At 46.3% G+C, this 16025-nt stretch overlaps 1 protein-coding gene across 9 annotated transcripts in view; it reads left to right on the top strand.

Annotated features, from left to right (window-relative positions):
- Positions 1-16025, top strand: part of BIN1 (bridging integrator 1) — an 86997-nt gene that overhangs the window by 32829 nt on the left and 38143 nt on the right. For all 9 annotated transcript variants that reach the window (XM_084524233.1, XM_084524230.1, XM_084524228.1 and 6 more), the window contains exons 2-5: positions 3583-3663; positions 10521-10575; positions 10975-11069; positions 13015-13110. In XM_084524233.1, the coding sequence (XP_084380359.1) occupies positions 3583-3663; positions 10521-10575; positions 10975-11069; positions 13015-13110 (327 nt within the window). The remainder of the gene's footprint in view (positions 1-3582; positions 3664-10520; positions 10576-10974; positions 11070-13014; positions 13111-16025) is intronic.

Here is a 16025-nt window from a genome sequence, read left to right as displayed (position 1 = left end):
TTCCTTCCTTCATCTGAGCTTTCATCTTCCACCTTTTGAAATGGTCGCTTTCCTTAGGCAGGGTCAGGATTTCTCAGGTCAAGGGCAGACCAAGGAGCCTAGGCATGGTTGCTGCTTAATCTTTTAAATGCCAGATCCATGTCGCTGCCCGGTGTGGTTTGCCTCCAGACAGCAGCTGACAGATCACACCAGCCCTGATCCACCCTAAGATTTGGGAGCCACGGCGGGGTTCTGACTCCTATCCTGGTAAATCTGCTCCATTAATAGCTATCAAAGAGCCTGAAGTTTCCATCCGAACTTTATCTGGCTTTGCAACGAGCTGGAGGATTAGAGACCGTCACAGGGGAAGGGAGGGAGCAGCCGTGGCTCACCCGGAATAGCCTGACCTATGACGGCACGTACCAGCCTGGGGACGGGAGTTGTCCTGTGAGCTCACGGGTTATTAGCAGAGAGAATAGGCATGCCTGCAGTCAGCAGCACACCCAGGGCCATCTGCTCCATCCCTGGCTGGTTTAGGGGATCCAGAGGGATCCCTTAGTACAGCTCGCCGGTATGGTGCTGTTGGGAGAGCTGGGAGCAGGTCTGATGAGCAGCCTTGTGGAGCCATCATTTTATACTCCTCAGATGACTTTTACATTTGACTTCGGGGCTGATTGTACAAGGCAGATCTGTTTTTGAGAGAGGGTGGTGGGAGAACATAATCTGTGCCATGGAGCAGTTTAGAAACGTTGTCTCTGCTGTATCATAGCAAGTAATGAGGCAGACAGCAGACTGCATGAGGCTGCCGTTTCCCCCATGCAGAGCTGCTCCTCAGCTGAGCATCACTGTTGCAGCAGAAGCTTATTCCGCAGAGCCAGCCTGTGAGTCAAGAGCCCATTCCAGTGCCAAGTGTTTTGCAGGACAAGTGCAGAGCCCCTCAGCACAGTGCTACAAGAGCTTCCCAGCTGACCCTGCACTCAGTGTGGCTGTCCCCTAGGGAGCAGTGGCACTGCAGATTAACTTCTTGGACATGTAGGAAGCAGGAGCGCAGGCCATCTCAATGAATGGTCTGAGGGTATAGATGCACAGAGGCTGCTCTAAACCTTTGACCCCTGGCAACATACTCCAAATTCCTCTGAGTTAAACAGTCTCCTTCCCTCCAGGCCTGAAAACATCACATCTCCTGATTAGCCAGACAGATGTATTGCCCCATAAAAAAACTCCTTTATATCCATATCAGTTCTCTTGATCTTCACTTTGGGAACTTCATTCTGCTTTTCAGTTTGCAGCTCTTCTTCTTGCTGGGCACTTCTGGTGTGATGGCTCTCTTCATGTGCCAGACATACAGAAAGTCACCCAGTGGATGGGAAACTCTTGCTCCATAATGGATCTGGTAGCTCAGGGGAGTACAGCTGACCACGGGGGCCTTTGAGCAACATCCTCAGTGGAAGAGGCTCACCATGCTGCTTGGGGAAGATGAAGCCATATCGAACCCTTCATGCTTGTTGGAATGGCAGAGAAATGTGTAGCCTGAGCAGCGTTCCTGTGGCATGCACATGAGCAAAGGAGGCGCCAATAGCTGATGGAGAGGACTCTGCCTCTCCACCTTGTGCTGCTTTTCTTCCAGTCTCCAACAAGCTCGTGTGTGCCAGGGGCTTGAGAGGAAGATGCGAATACTCATGCTGTCTGCATCCTGCTGTGTAGACAGTTTACTAAGTGCATTAGTCATTCATAGCTGCAGTGCTTGCTGCTGTCACTTGAGCTGTGGAGAGCTGTGCTTCTAGCTGGAGGTTTTCGGTTCAGTCCTCAGTCACGAGCAGGGCAGTCCTCATGCGCCTGCGTCTCCCCCTCATCCTTTACTGCCACATGAGTACCTCAAAGACTCTTGGATTTGAAGAGAGGCCACTGAACAGGGGGAGAATGAAAATCATTGATTCTCTCCTGGACATTCAATCCCAGCCTAAATAAGGGGATTTCTGAGCTGAATGGCTATGCTGGTTTATTGTGCACAGCTTTAGAGGCAGTTACTGCAGACAGGGGTAAGCTGGGGAATGTGTTTATATGAGAGAGAGGGGAATTGAGATTAGCCTCAGAGACGTAACACAAACATCCTGCACCCTGCCTGTGCATTAAGGTGAGAGTGGGCCAGCGTGTGAATGTTGCATCCCATTTCATGGGCCGTCTCAGTGCCATTTTGGGGACTGAAAGTACAAGTCTGATCCGTGCTCTGCAGGAAGATAACCCTCCTCATGTTCTCTGAAAGGATCTGCAGGTTGCAAAAGAAGTTGGAAGAAGCTGGTGTAGGTGGCTGTCACAGTCAGCCCATCAGAGGGGCTGGGCTGGAGATGCTTACTAGTGGCCTCCCTGTAGACCTGATGGCAACAACCTGCACCTGCTCCTTTGTCTGGGTCCTCTGAACGTGGCAGTTGAGATCTATGGATAAAGGCCTGCTGTGTTCAGCAGAGCAAGAGAGACTTCTGCTTTCCAGTGCTTTCTGCCTCTCTGAAAGTCACGCTCTTACCAGACAGCACGCCCTTCCTTGTCCAAGTGCTCTTGCAGCACCCTTTCTTGCCCACCTTTGGCTCCCCAGAATCTCCTCTGACTGAGGACTGGGTAGGCTTTTCTGCATTTTTATTGGTCCTGCAAGACGAGGCTTTCTTTTGGGCATGATCAGGTTTTATTTTCGATTAAAAAATGTGTTTTAATCAAGCTTAATCAGCTCTACTCCGTACTCTTGTTTTCCTGCTGCGAGAGTTGCTTGGGGCACAGCAAGTAAGTGCTGCCCTTCTCCGCAGCTGCAGTTTGTCTGGCCCTGTTGTGATGGGACCTGCCCTCCTGCCCCAAAAGTGCTTTGTTCAAAGCCCTGGAGCGACCCACTTAGCTGCACAGAGATTATTAAAAGAGAAATGTGATAAGGGAAGTAGTCTGATAAGGATTTTTTGCAGGCTGTAGGGAGCTGTGCTGTGGTGAGAGGAACAGGGCTGGCTGCTGACACTCAGATGTGACACAGTGTCCCATAGACTCATGGTGCGAGGTCCCCAATTGCTCTCAGCAGCCAGCTCCTGCTAAGCATGTGCATAGTGAGAAAAGGAGGAAAGAGATGGACTTTCACTGCTCCATCCATATTCTCTTTCTTAGGATGTCTCTGCACAGCTTTATGTGTTTGAGGGCAGCACACTCCAGCTGTTCCAGGAGCAAAAATCCCAGCCTGTCTGGACTAGTCTTGTGTTAAACCAGGATGAGCATAACCACAGAACATGAGGTGTATGAGGGATGTGGTTTGTTTCTGGTTGGTCTAGGAGATTGTTAACTGGGTCACTACTGCCTTGTTTGCAAAAAGCGTTAGACATGTGAAGAGCAAAGAAAGTTGTGCTCTTCTGTGCAGCAGAGTATTAGAGATCTGAGTGCATTCTGATTCACCTGCAAGTCCTTTTTCAGATTGTGACTGTGTAGAGAAATACTCCAGAATTTCTGAGTAAAAGAATAAGGGAGACATTTTTTAACCTTTCTTCTTTCAGCCTCATGAGCTTGCAAGTGTTTCTTTGCGTTTGCTTTGTTTCATCTGTGTTTGAAGTCTCCCATCTTTTTTCTCTCTTTCTGCAGGTCCTTCAGAAGCTTGGGAAAGCAGATGAAACGAAAGATGAACAGTTTGAGCAGTGTGTGCAGAACTTCAACAAACAGCTGGTAAGATAATTGGAGATATGTAATTACACCCAGGGTTTCAGTATTAATTTCTAATCATCTCCTACAATATGCAATTAAAGCACATGAAATTAAATGATGCCATAGTCATATTGAAGTGACCCACAACTCTTAACTGTTTGCTTACAAGACTTCACACTGTATCTTCCAATTCCGCTATCATGGAGTGAGTGTATGCTAAAAACTAATTCTAGTTCTGGACCCAAGTTTGGGGGAAAAAATTACTTCAACCAGAACATTTTCTTCCATTAACATCTGCTGTGCAGTATAGTTTTTTCCTGCTGGAAACAGGCATAAGAGCAACATTGCCTCTCTGAAAAATGGATAGGAGAGGAAACAGATTAAAAAAAAGAAAAACAAAATGGAAAAATGGTAGATTCAGTTTCCAAAGAGCAAAAGAGAGGCAAACAAAGCAAATGGTGAAAAGGGAACGACCTTCAATGGATAAGATCTAAATCTAACTTCCTCTCCATCTTTGCACAATCCCTGCGTCAAACCCAAGTCATCATTCTTTTAAGTGTCTGCTTCTTGCTTCTATTGTAACACACAAATATTTTAATAATGTAGCAATTCCCCCTGCCATGGACAGCAGTAGGATTATGTCTTGACCTGGGATATGTTTTTGTAACTGGAACTTTCAGCCACCCAGAGAAGAGGAATTTACAGGGCTGGCTGAAGCACAGCCGTGCTTGGTGTTAGGGGAAGCGTTGCTTCTGTTTCATGGCAGGAAGTGCATGCAACACCAAAGCACAGGTGGTGCTAAAGAAAACCTTTAGACCATTTGTTTCCTGACATATCTAAAGCCTTTTTTTTTTTTTTTTTCTTTTTTTCCTGGAGCTGTTAGTGGCAGCTGCATCATGTCTGTTAGGACTCAGCAGATGTGATTCTGTGTCCCAAAATCGGCTGAGCCAGGATTTGCCACAGCTGAATATAATGAAAATCTTTCAGTCTGACTTGGACTTGTATCTAACCAAGGCTGACTACAGATTCCTGGAGACTAATGATCATTCTTTTGGCAGCAATAGTAGCTGTTGCTTCAGAAGTACGTGCAATGTCTCTATAGCTTGTCTACCAATGGTATTCTCTAGGACACACGGGAATACAGTTTGGCTTCCTTCTGGGGACATGACATTGCCAGTTGTGACTTCTCCATATCACTGTTGAGACCAACTATCAGCAATTAGGAAATCTCCTTTTTAAGAAGAAAAACTTGGATTCAAACCTTGATCTGGCTGTCCAGAATGGCTGTTCAGTTTCCAAAGCCATCAGTCCCCATGGTGCATTGAGAAGCCTATTAAAGAAGCACGACCTCTGTACCCCTTACTGCTCAATTTCTTTTGCCATCTTGCAGGGACAGGCCGTGAGCTAAACTCTCCAAACAGTTTGTCAAAGGCTGCTGTGCATTTGCTGCTTGTGGTCTCTTGGTTTTCCTTTTGCCCTCGGTTTCCCTATCAGTAAAATAAATGCAGGCAATGCCTGTTCTACAGAGTATCTACATAAAAGTGAGTTAGCTGGATTGTTATCTAGGGACCAGGAATTACGGTGCTAAGGAGACTGGGGAAAAACATTAGCTGTATGTGCATATAAAGCCACTTGCTTCCATTTGCATGTATGCAGTATGTGTGTATGGTATGGTGTGCGTGAGAGCTCCGTGCCCTTTCCTTACAAAGTGTGCTCCAGTTGGAAGCGTTAAGTCTGGAGGAAAGGTGAGCTTTTGCTGTGGGCCTGTAACAGAATAGCTCTCCTGGGGAGCTGGCTGGGGTGCAACCAGAGGGTTATTGACACAGGAGGGGAGCTTTGAAAAACATCCTGGTGGCACTGGCCTTGTTTGCTCAGTTGGTTGGAGGCTCCTCTGATTCTAATGACTGCTCTGGGCCATGCTGACACATGTTCCTGGGGGGGGACGACTGTCAGTGAATGGGGAGCAGGTCTAAAAATAGCTTATTATTTCAACTAAGGCATCTTGTGGTTCTCCCAAATGGTGGATGAGTGGACATGAGGGAAGGCATTGCATTTTCCAGAGGGTTCTCCATTCAGGTTCATATGAGATCACCACTCTGAGGTCTCAAAATAGTGGCAGCTTTTTAGATCTCAGACAGATGGATTTGCTACATGACAAATGAGCTGGGCATAACAATGCTGCTACAGGGCTCCCCTGTGTCTCTTGAAGGCCCACCGAACAGCACAGTTGGCCCACATGTTACTCCCTCACGACAGGTTATCTCTGGCAATTAGCCTCCCAGCTAGGTCATTGGAAGGCTCCTCTCCTTCCCTGTCCCAGTGTCACTTTTGTCCAGGCACCAGCACAAAAGCAAATTGTCCTCGGAGACCTGGGAGCAAGAGACCTGAGATGTGCCAGGCACTGGCTTCTCTTCCCCTGCACTTGAAATGCTCCCGGGAGAGAGGGAGCGAGGGGGAGGCTGGCGGCAGCCCTTATACCTGGCACAGCCGCTGGGTTTGATACCTTTGGGAGCCTTCCCTTGAGTGGAAGATCTGGGTTGGTTTACAGCGTTTCACAACGAGTGCCCGGGAGACAAGCTGCTGCTGGCACGGGCTGCACCATCGCTGCCCACGCTTCACAGTGCTCGACTCAGCCTCGGGGCAGGCAGCGCTGCTCTGAGTCCCCGCGGGGTGCTGCATTTAATCTTTGCTCTCGCAGTGTAGGTTTGGCTGTGGATGCTACACCTAAAACCCTGTTTGCAGGCAGAGAGGAAGCACGCCACGTACATAAGTAAATCCCACAATGTACGGTTTGTAAAACTGAAGTCATTATTTAGTTACTCCAAAGTGAATTGTTAGAGAAAAAGAAAAAGAATGCAGTTAAAACTGTGACATGCTTCACTCCTACACATCTTCCTGGCATCGTGCTCGCCCTTCTACTGCTCCTCTGGGTCCAAAGGTCAGTGTTTGTTCTGGCGGTGGTGGGGTGCTGGAGTGAGCCGTCAGCACCTGAAGTCCTGCGCTGTCAGCAGTGTGATGCTCCTCTTGGCAGTTTCGTTGTTCTCTTTCTAGGATCTGATTGGCAACATTTTTGTATGTTTTCCAATGTGCCTTTGAGCCATCTCCTATGTCTTAATTTCTCAAGTCCTCTGCTATCCTCGGAGACCTGTGTTCCTCTCCCGTGAGTCTTGTTATGAGACTCATAACTCATGCAACATAGAATAACTGCTTGTTACTGCTATCTATAAAAAAATACACAAAGAAAAAAAGAAAAAAACAACATGAGAAGCGCTGACAGCTGTGCCACACAAAGGTAACTAAAAGTAAAGGAAAGCAGCCATAAATACCAAGTCAATTGGCGAAATTGCTGTCACAGCTAAACCAAGCAAAACAAAATTACAGGCTGGCCAAGAAAAGTTCAGACAGGGCAAGATTGATGCCTCAGTTCTGAGGCCTTGCAAATTCAGTGCAAAGCCTGTGGCCTGTTGCAGAGATGGCCATACTTTATTGCAGGGTTACAGGACATCTGGCACAATGCCCAGAATTGCTAATTCGTGTGCAGAGCTATCAAGATCTGACTGTCAGCATTGGGAAGGCTGGGATGCTCTCCTCTTCTGCCTGATAAGGAGCCGTGGCAGTCTTCTGGGCCCTCTGTGCTTGCCTCCTTGTTCAAGAGAGTGAGGGGTGAGAAGTATCATCTGGAACAGTTGTCTGCTGTTGTAAAAATAATTGGCACAAAATCTCTTCTTTAGAAGTTGGGGGAGAATGTTTTTGGAAACTTGTCTTCTACCAAGAAACAGCTCTACTGAGAATTACACATATAAACAGTGCTGGGTGAAAGGTGTTATAAATGAAACACACACACACACTCCCCAAATAAAACAAGAAGTCCCCAAAATACTTTTGTGTTTTTCTTTCACAGAGTTATAAGTAATATGTAGTTCATTTGGGCTTTGAAGAGAGAGCTCTTCCAGCTGCCCCAGTGTAACTCTTCAGTGTTTAAATATCCATCTTCCTGCACATACAGCCTGGTTGTATTTGTTACAGGCTCACAGGGTTGCATTACACTGATTTCAAGCATGGCAGCATGACATTTCTTTCCCAAACATCTTTAGGGCCAACCATACCCTATAACTTCCCCTGTACATCCTTAGACCTCCTGTTCTTTGATAACTGGGAGCTATATTCATTTTTCAGATTCCAGTTTCACTCTCATCTACTTTTACTTCTAAGTGTAGGAAGCATCTTATGTGTGTGCACTCAAGGGTACAGAAAGCTTCTGTACAGCATTTGACAGTGTCTAACTACTTGGTGAGAGCTGTTTATGCAGAATCGTGGCTGTACGTGACAGCCTGCTTCAGCCTGCCTGAAGAAGCAGGTGCTGCATGCATGGAGAGAGAGCATTTGCCAGAGTTTCTTGGGAAAGCATTAATGTTTAAAACAATGAAGAGAAACCCTTGTGGCAGCGAAGGAGGGAGCTGCTGCATCGATGGCAGGAAATAAAACAATGGAAATGCCAAAAAGAGACTTGGAGGGAAGCTCCAGGTACAAGCCACCCAGGTGCCTAAGAGAGCTGGGGTTCTTGGACAAACTGAGAGTTGGACCTCGCTTTGAGTTGTTGTGCTTACAGATCTTACAGGCTATGAAGACTATTCAGTGTCTTAGCAGGCTAAGGACTTTGAAAGTAAACCCCAGAGTCTTGGAGAGCCTTCAGTGAGGGCTGGCTGAAAAGCCCCTGGTGGTTGCAGGTTACAGCACTGCGTACAGGCTGAAGGTACACCGTGGTGGCACAGTGCCTGGCTGGGGCATGTGCTTTTATGAGGCTACCTGGGCATGGCTGTAATTGCACACTCCAGTATTTTGGCCCTGACTTGCAGTTTTTTCAGGTGACCTATCTAAAAATCTGTCCTTGTCGATTTGATGTTCAACTGCAGTGCCAGCAGACCTCTCAGAGATCCTTTTGTTACCCTGACTTTGGGACTGGCGTTTAGTCTGGAAGAGTCCCAGGGCATCGGGGTTCTCTCACGTGCTGCTGTGGCAGGACTCAAGGCTGTATGGGCACAATTGTAAAGGTGGTTTCTGATTTCAGGTGCTATAGTTTTCAGTCACAGTTTGATACCCAAGTTTAAGTTTAAGTCACAGTTTAAGTTGAGTGTGGCAGGCAGGTTCTGCAGCAGACCTTCCCTGCCTCTGAGTTTTGGATAACCTCAAGGTTGTGTGTTTGAATTTAGTGATTCTTAAAAAACAATACAGCTGCAAGGTGAAAATGTATACAACTGAGGGGTTTTGCATGATAGTTTCTTCTGTGCCATTTCTTCTCCGATGTGACAACTGACCTTGCCAGTTCCAGTCTGTGGTTTCTAGCACGGACCCATTCTAAGCAAAGACATCACTGCTTTTCTCTAAGCCCTTCTTGCTTGCTGTTTTGGCCACAAACAAACTCATACTACTGCTTGTCAGCTCAGCCTCTCCGATGGTCCTCTGTGCATTTGATTACTGGCATCTCATCCCTGGTGGTTTCTGATTGCACCACAAGGAAGTTTCATCTGCCCAGGTTTCCCCATTCACCTTAAGCCAGTAGAGCTCTACATTTTCTTGCTTTGTGTTCTAAGGCCTCCTAGGACTTTTGCAGCAGATATGGTCACTGTCCCTTTCCTTTTGTGCTCTCTTTGGGTCACCTTCCAATGCTTCTCCATCCAGCTGGAAGTCTGGCTTCCTTTTATAAAGGCAGTCAGCTCTTTGCCATCCCTCATTTCCTTTGTTGCTGTCAGTAGGAAGAGAACAAATGTGAATTCATCCAAACTTTTGAGGTAAGGAACTTAAATCAGGTGTAGTGCTTGGAAGCAGATGGATTTCTCCACAAAGATATGCTAGCACTGCCACTTCAACTGCTGGGCAGATTTAGCCTCTGCTTAGAGAGCACAGCTGCACTGAAAGCCCAAAGGATCAGGGCATGAGCTCGGTTGAGGGAAGAGGTGGCTGACTGGTGGGGAAAGCTGATGGGAAACATCTGCTTGTAAGGCTATTAGCTCTGAGGCAGCTGTCAGAGAGGTTCTGTGAACTCCCTGTCTCCGGAGTTGTCTTCAGCTCTCAAAATTAGTTGTGCTGGGGGCCCCCCATGGGACAAACTGAGAAGGAAAATGAGGCATGGCAGCAGGCTGTGAGGAAGGGGTGAGATGTAGCTGTTGCTTTCCTGTGTCCTTGTTTTTACAGCTACTTGGGGAGATGGAGAGAATCCAGTGAGATCCCACAGGGAAAGGGAAGTCCTTTTATAACAGAGATCTCTGCCTTTCAAACTTCTCTGTACTCCTTGAACACCCCAGCAATTGTATCTGTATAGGTGTCCTCTGGTTTGCTCTTTCCCATGCTTTGACATCCTCTGTGGTGGTGTTGGTGGCCTCTTGTACATACTTTGCACTGGGCTTTTGGTTTGCAGTGTTATAGGAAAAATTGGTGAGCTTAACTGCTCCCAATCCAGTTCAAAATAAGACAATTACATTTATCTCCCATATCCTACAGACACCCTTTGGTTACATGTGTTGCATAGACCTACTAGCCCTTGGCTTACAAATTAATTGTCTTTTGGACCCTGTCTAGTTGCCAGTATGAAATTAAAACATTAAAGCTGGCTCTGCTGCGAAGAGCAAATCACACTTTACCCACATCAAATTGCTCAGTAGTTTGGTGATATTGTTGATGCATGCAGGTCACCAGCTGTGGACCTACGAAGAAGGCTGGAGGGCCGTGTGGTTTCCCTGTTAATATTTGTTTAGGCTGGTTAGAGTGCTGATGTTCAGCCTATCTGCAAGATGCATTTTCTTTATTTAGAAATGTTGGACTCCTCCCTCTTACACTGTCTTTGCATGGAAGGATAACTGGTGGTTTTCTTGTTTTCACAGTCGGAAGGCACAAGGCTGCAGAAGGATCTCCGAACTTACTTGGCTTCCGTAAAAGGTAAGATCAGTGTATGCAGAAAACTTTCTGCTCAAGACTTAACTGTGCAGTGAGGCTTTTGCAGCCATCCCCTTTCTGGTGTTTCCTATCCCAAGGCAGGAGTTTTAAGGAAAGGTCCGCCTTGTCCGGGTGGGGGATCTCTCAGACTCCTTCAGGATTTGCTGAGATGGGATGGGGTTGTGCTTTAATGCCGGGCTGGTGTGAACACAGAGGATTTGATGCGACTGCATCCTTTCTCCCTCTGGCTACCTGCCTTTTCTGTGTTGTCCAGGGGCAGACATCCCATACGGAACAGCTTAGCATTTGTTGTAACCCATTCAACATCTCCCATGTCCCTGGTCCTCAGGATAAGGGATAAAGTGTTTCCCTGTTTCTGAGGCAGTTACCTCTCTTTCCTAGCTATGCATGAGGCCTCCAAGAAGCTGACGGAGTGTTTGCAGGAAGTTTATGAGCCGGATTGGCCTGGGAGAGATGACACAAACAAAATAGCAGAGGTAAGACTCAGCCCAGGATGTGGGCTTACCAGGCTTGGTGTGTCAGAGGAGATGGGCTTTGGAAGCTGTGTCTGTGAGCTAAATTCCTTCAGACACACAGCTTTACAGCAGTAATCAGAGAGACAAACTCAGCGTTGAGAATAAGGGAAAGCTGAAGGGATGTGGTCTATATTTTTGTCTATGTGGGGCACTGTTTCCAGGTGCTTGAGTGGTGCAAAGAGCCCTGTACTTATGTCCACAAGCAACTTCGTTCTCTCAACAGTGGCTAAACAGGGCCAGGGCATGCCAATGAGAGTCTGTAATAGATTCATCTGGATATATTGCTCATGCTTCATGCAAGAGGAATGGAAACCTAAAATCTATGCCCAAAGCATGGTCAGTCCAGCCAGCCATTGTGTAGCTGCAGTCACCCTCCTACTCGCAGCAGTATCACCAGCTGCCATATTTTGCTTGCCATCTTGTTTGTCTGAGCCATATTTCCCCCCAACCTGCTGTTCTCATCCCTCAGTGAGGTGATGCCTGTCCAACTTGCCCAGGTGTTTTCTGTGGAGCTTAGGGCACAGCCTGTCATTTGACATCTTGGATGCCCATTGGCTTGGGTGTGTGGTGGGTCCAGCTGGAAGCAGACACCCTCTGCTCTCTTGCTCAGCTGTTCAGCTGAGCAGCAGCTGTGGCAGTTCAGCTCTGTGGATCCATCTGCCATGAGGCTGCAGGACAGAGCTTATCTGCAGCTGTTTATGATGTTGAAGCAGTGGGGAAGGCATTGGGAGAAAAGCAGGAGAAGGATTCTTCCCTTTCCTCTGCTTTCCCTGCAGAATTCTCACGTGAAATAACATTTACGTCTTACCCAGGAAATACTGATTTCAAAGCAGATAAATCAAAAAAAATACTGAACGTTTCCAGATCAATTCTTGCATTAACATGGAAACTTTCCATTTATGAAGTGGTCTTGCAGTAAATAACAAAGTTGTAATTTAGTTGGTTTGGCTTCACATTCTTTGTTGGCCTTGTTTCTTTCTGAGCTGCTGTGTTGCTTCCTGGGAGACTGTCCCATCAAAGAACTCAAGCCAGAGAAGTCAAAAGAAGCACGAGTCCTGACAAGTACCTGCAGCTACTCTGAGGGGCTGTAGGAATATTTCCAGCCTCCAGCTCCCCATTTAATGCCTTTCTGTCATTTGGGAAAAGAGAAGTGGGAGATTAGTGCTATTCCTGACAAAAAATAAATAAACCAAACCAACCAACCAAACAAACAAACAAAAAACCACCCTGAAATTCCACCATAAAGAGGACTTTTTTTTTCTTGAATAGTTTAGTCAAAACTTTTTGACCAAGTGGAAAAACAGGAGGGAGTGACAATCTCCACCTAATCCAGGTTGTTGATGGGAAGTTGGTGTGGCTGAGGAAAGATGAAGGATGCACAGGGTGAGGTGCAAGCCGTGAACACAACCTCCATGGGGCCAGGTGGTGTGAGGGCTGAAGAGTGTTGCTATAGCTTTCTGCTATTCATTATCTTTCAGAAAGCTGTGTTAGAGCAAAGGAGAAAATGGTGCCCAGTGGTGTCAGGTGCCCCATTTTTGTGGCTGCTGGAGGAAGGGGTCTTGGAGGAGAAGGTGAAGGGAGCCTGATGTTCATCTTCCATTCTGCCTTATGGACTTGGACTAGCACAGTAGAGGAATGGACAAGCCCTCAGTGGAAGTCTCATGAAGGGTGCTGTGTCCGTGGAGAAGTTGTCTGAGTTAGCAGCATCAGGGTTTCTTTTCTGTATCTACATTTCTGCCGTGATCTCAGTTTTCAATTAACTTTTCTGCTCCTCAGTTTTTCCTAAGAAGTGACTATTTCTTAAGAGCTCTGGGGACTGAAATTGTTATCTGCAGCACTCACTGAGACAGGCGTGAATGCAGAGCTCTGTGCTTTTAACAGTTTGCTCATTACTTTTGTTTTTCAGAACAATGACCTCCTCTGGACGGATTTCCATCAGAAGCTGGTGGATCAGGCGCTTCTGACCATGGATACTTACCTTGGCCAATTCCCAGATATTAAAGTAAGATTCTCCTTAAGCCTTTTGGTCTAGAGTCACAGCAGATGAAAATTCATAAGAATCAGTTCCCTGCAACCCTATGTTCTTTATGTGCATGCTGTGCTGTTGCACACTTCTCTTTCAGAGCAGCCAAGATCTTTGCAGCCCTGGTTTATGTGAAAATGCCATGTTTTCCTTTGGGCTTGAAGCAACAGAGTGAAGAATCCAGGGGAAAGACACTGATGAAAAAACATCAGTACAAAACTAGAGGATCCCTACAAAACCCCGCTGTGTCACAGTGCAGGAGGGTAGTGTCAGCAACAGCTCACAAGCTCTGTGTTTCTCTTTCCAGTCTTTTGTTGTGGCTTTTTTTTTTTTTTTTTAAACTTCCCTGTAAGTACAATGTGTTGAGGAAGCGATTGGTGGCAAATGTACTTTGTAAGTAGAGGCTGGTGTGGAAGGCAGATTTCTGTGTTCCCTGAAGTCCTGCCGCACATATTATCAGCTCTTTGCCAGGAAGGGGAATGCTGAATGTATGTCTTTTGGAGTGAGGTCGTATCCAAGGACCTGGGTTTGAATGATGTTATGTAGGTTCCCCTTCCGCTGTTGTCATCTCGCCATTCGTTTTGAGAAGGTTATGCAGGAAATGTCTTCGCCATATGGAAGTGCTAATAATGATATCACCATATGGGAAATATCAGCTTGGCTTCTTCCCAGTGAAAACAACCCTTTCCCCACCACATGGCTCTTAAAACGTTTGTCAATATTTGTTGCTCCAGGAGGCTTGTGCTGTATCAAACGGGGCAGGTCACAGGCTTGAAAATAAGCCCTGAACAGCAGTGTCACTGCCTCCTGGGGCTCCTTGGTTTTGCTTCATTTTTCCAGCATTCTCTGTTCCTGGAAATCCAAGGTGGGGAAGGGTGAAGAGGCTTGCTGTTTCTTTCAACCCGCTGAAGGCTGTAGTGCTGATCACAGCCCACAGTGTGAGCCTGTGCAGAGGTTTGTGCACTGTTTCTTTAGCAGGAGGTTTTGTTTCAGGCTCTCTGTAGACTCAGACTTCTGCACTGCTTCTGACTAAATAGTTTTTTACCAGCATTTTGTGGCTGTGCACTAGGTAACCTCAGTGTCACATTTCTTCCGTGCTTATTACTGATATCACGTTCTCAGTCTTCAGGTGATACTCTAGAAAATGGGAAGTTAAAGCACTTCCGTGCACAACTGAAAAAAATGCTTTAAAGAGAGCACTGCTTGCCTATACCTTTCCTCCTAAAATGAGTGAGAATTTGGGTTTCTGTTGGTTCCTACAGTAAGATATGGATATATTTCACTGAGTTCACCATTTGTTTAATGTTTTCAGTGGTATGCATTTGAAAAGGTCAAGATGGTTTTTGGTAGTTCAGATGGATGTGGTGTTCTCCTTACCACAGAGCAGTGAGAAGTGCTCAGGTCAGACTTGGTTTCTTTGACTGGTAGAAATAACTGTAAGACTGTTGTTGAAAGTTGAAGCCAAACTTCAACAAGTTTGTACAGTTGTACAAAAGTATAGTTTGGCTTCAAGTAAGAAACTAAAGTTCTAGAGGGTGGCATGCAAGAAAGAAAAAACAGTCATATGTAATTAATAGAATACTTCGGTGTTTTTTTGTTGTTGTGGGAATAGTTTTCTGGTTTGTGTTTTCTGCAAAAACAAACTTTCTGCTTTCCCTGGAATTTTGGTATTATGATGATGAGAAAAATTGATTTACGGAGAGAAGATGATTTTAATTGAATGATGTGAGAGCCTAATTTTTGTTAATGGCCCAGTAATTCAAGTGTGTGACAAGTTAGATCATGCACGTGGTGTTTGTTTGTTGAATTCTAACACATTCTGAATCTTCTTTTGCTGAAGAAGGCTGGAAAAGTTCCCTTGAATTTTTTGGACCTCCAACAGGATCCACAGCACGAATGTGAAAACGTAGTATTCCTTTAGTAAAGAGTTTAAGTTAAAGGGAAACATTTTTCAAGTTTGGCAGGGGGGAGTGAACAAAATCTCTCTGTCTTTTCTAACTTGAGAAATGGGAACACAAAAAGTTCTTTATCCTTTCTTTGTGGGTCAGTATCTGTAGCTTCCTGGAATAGGGTTCTTGTATAATCAATAAATATTTCGGAGTGAATTTTTGATTGGGGTTGCAGAGCACACCACGAGGGTACAGGTCTCTGCAGTGAGCTTGGGGAAGGTGAACCCTAACCTGAGTTCTGAGTAGCTGTGGAATTGGCAAATTTTTATCCTGCACTGAAACTGATGTGCTGTTTCTACTAGGCTTGAAACCAAGTATCAGTAAGAATTTATTTATTTATTTATTTTAAATGGAGGCTCAAATTAAGATGAATATATTGCAAAGAAATAAACCACGTCTTCGAGTTCAGCTTTTGCCATTAGGTGGTGGTGGGTTGCTGCGGCTCTGCTGGAGAGCATCTCCTGGAGATGGAGAGCAGCTCTCCTGGAGTCATACAAGGGAACTACGTACAGGTGGCTGTTTGCCTTGAGACAGAGATTGGCAAAACCCCTCTAAACTCCAGCTGTCTCTGCCAGCCTGATGTAAGGGAAATATTCATTCCCTTAGATCCCAGATCTGGAGTGTGTAGAAGATGCGTTAGCTCACATCTTGGAGACTTTAATGCTGCTGGAAGCCCCCTCCTACACCCTGTCTCCGTGCCCAGCTGGCAGCGTTTCCCAGGAGGGCAGGCTGCAAACAGGGTACTGGGAGGTGTCTTCTACAGCCCCTGGTTGAGGAGTGGCTCGGCTTCTTCGTGATTCCTCTCCTGGAGCGAGCTGAGCGCTCTGAAATCAGGCTGGGTGTGCGTGTGGCTGAGATCCTGCAGATCCTCGGTGACTCACACGGAGCTGCACCAGCGTTTGCTGGAAGCGCAGAGGAGCGTGTGTGGGAGACGTGCAAACTGGT

The sequence above is a fragment of the Aythya ferina genome (assembly GCF_964211825.1).
Source record: "Aythya ferina genome assembly, chromosome: 6".
NCBI classification, from domain to species: domain Eukaryota; kingdom Metazoa; phylum Chordata; class Aves; order Anseriformes; family Anatidae; genus Aythya; species Aythya ferina.
The sequence above is the reverse complement of the archived record's forward strand: the minus strand, read 5'-3'. Positions and strand labels throughout refer to the sequence as shown.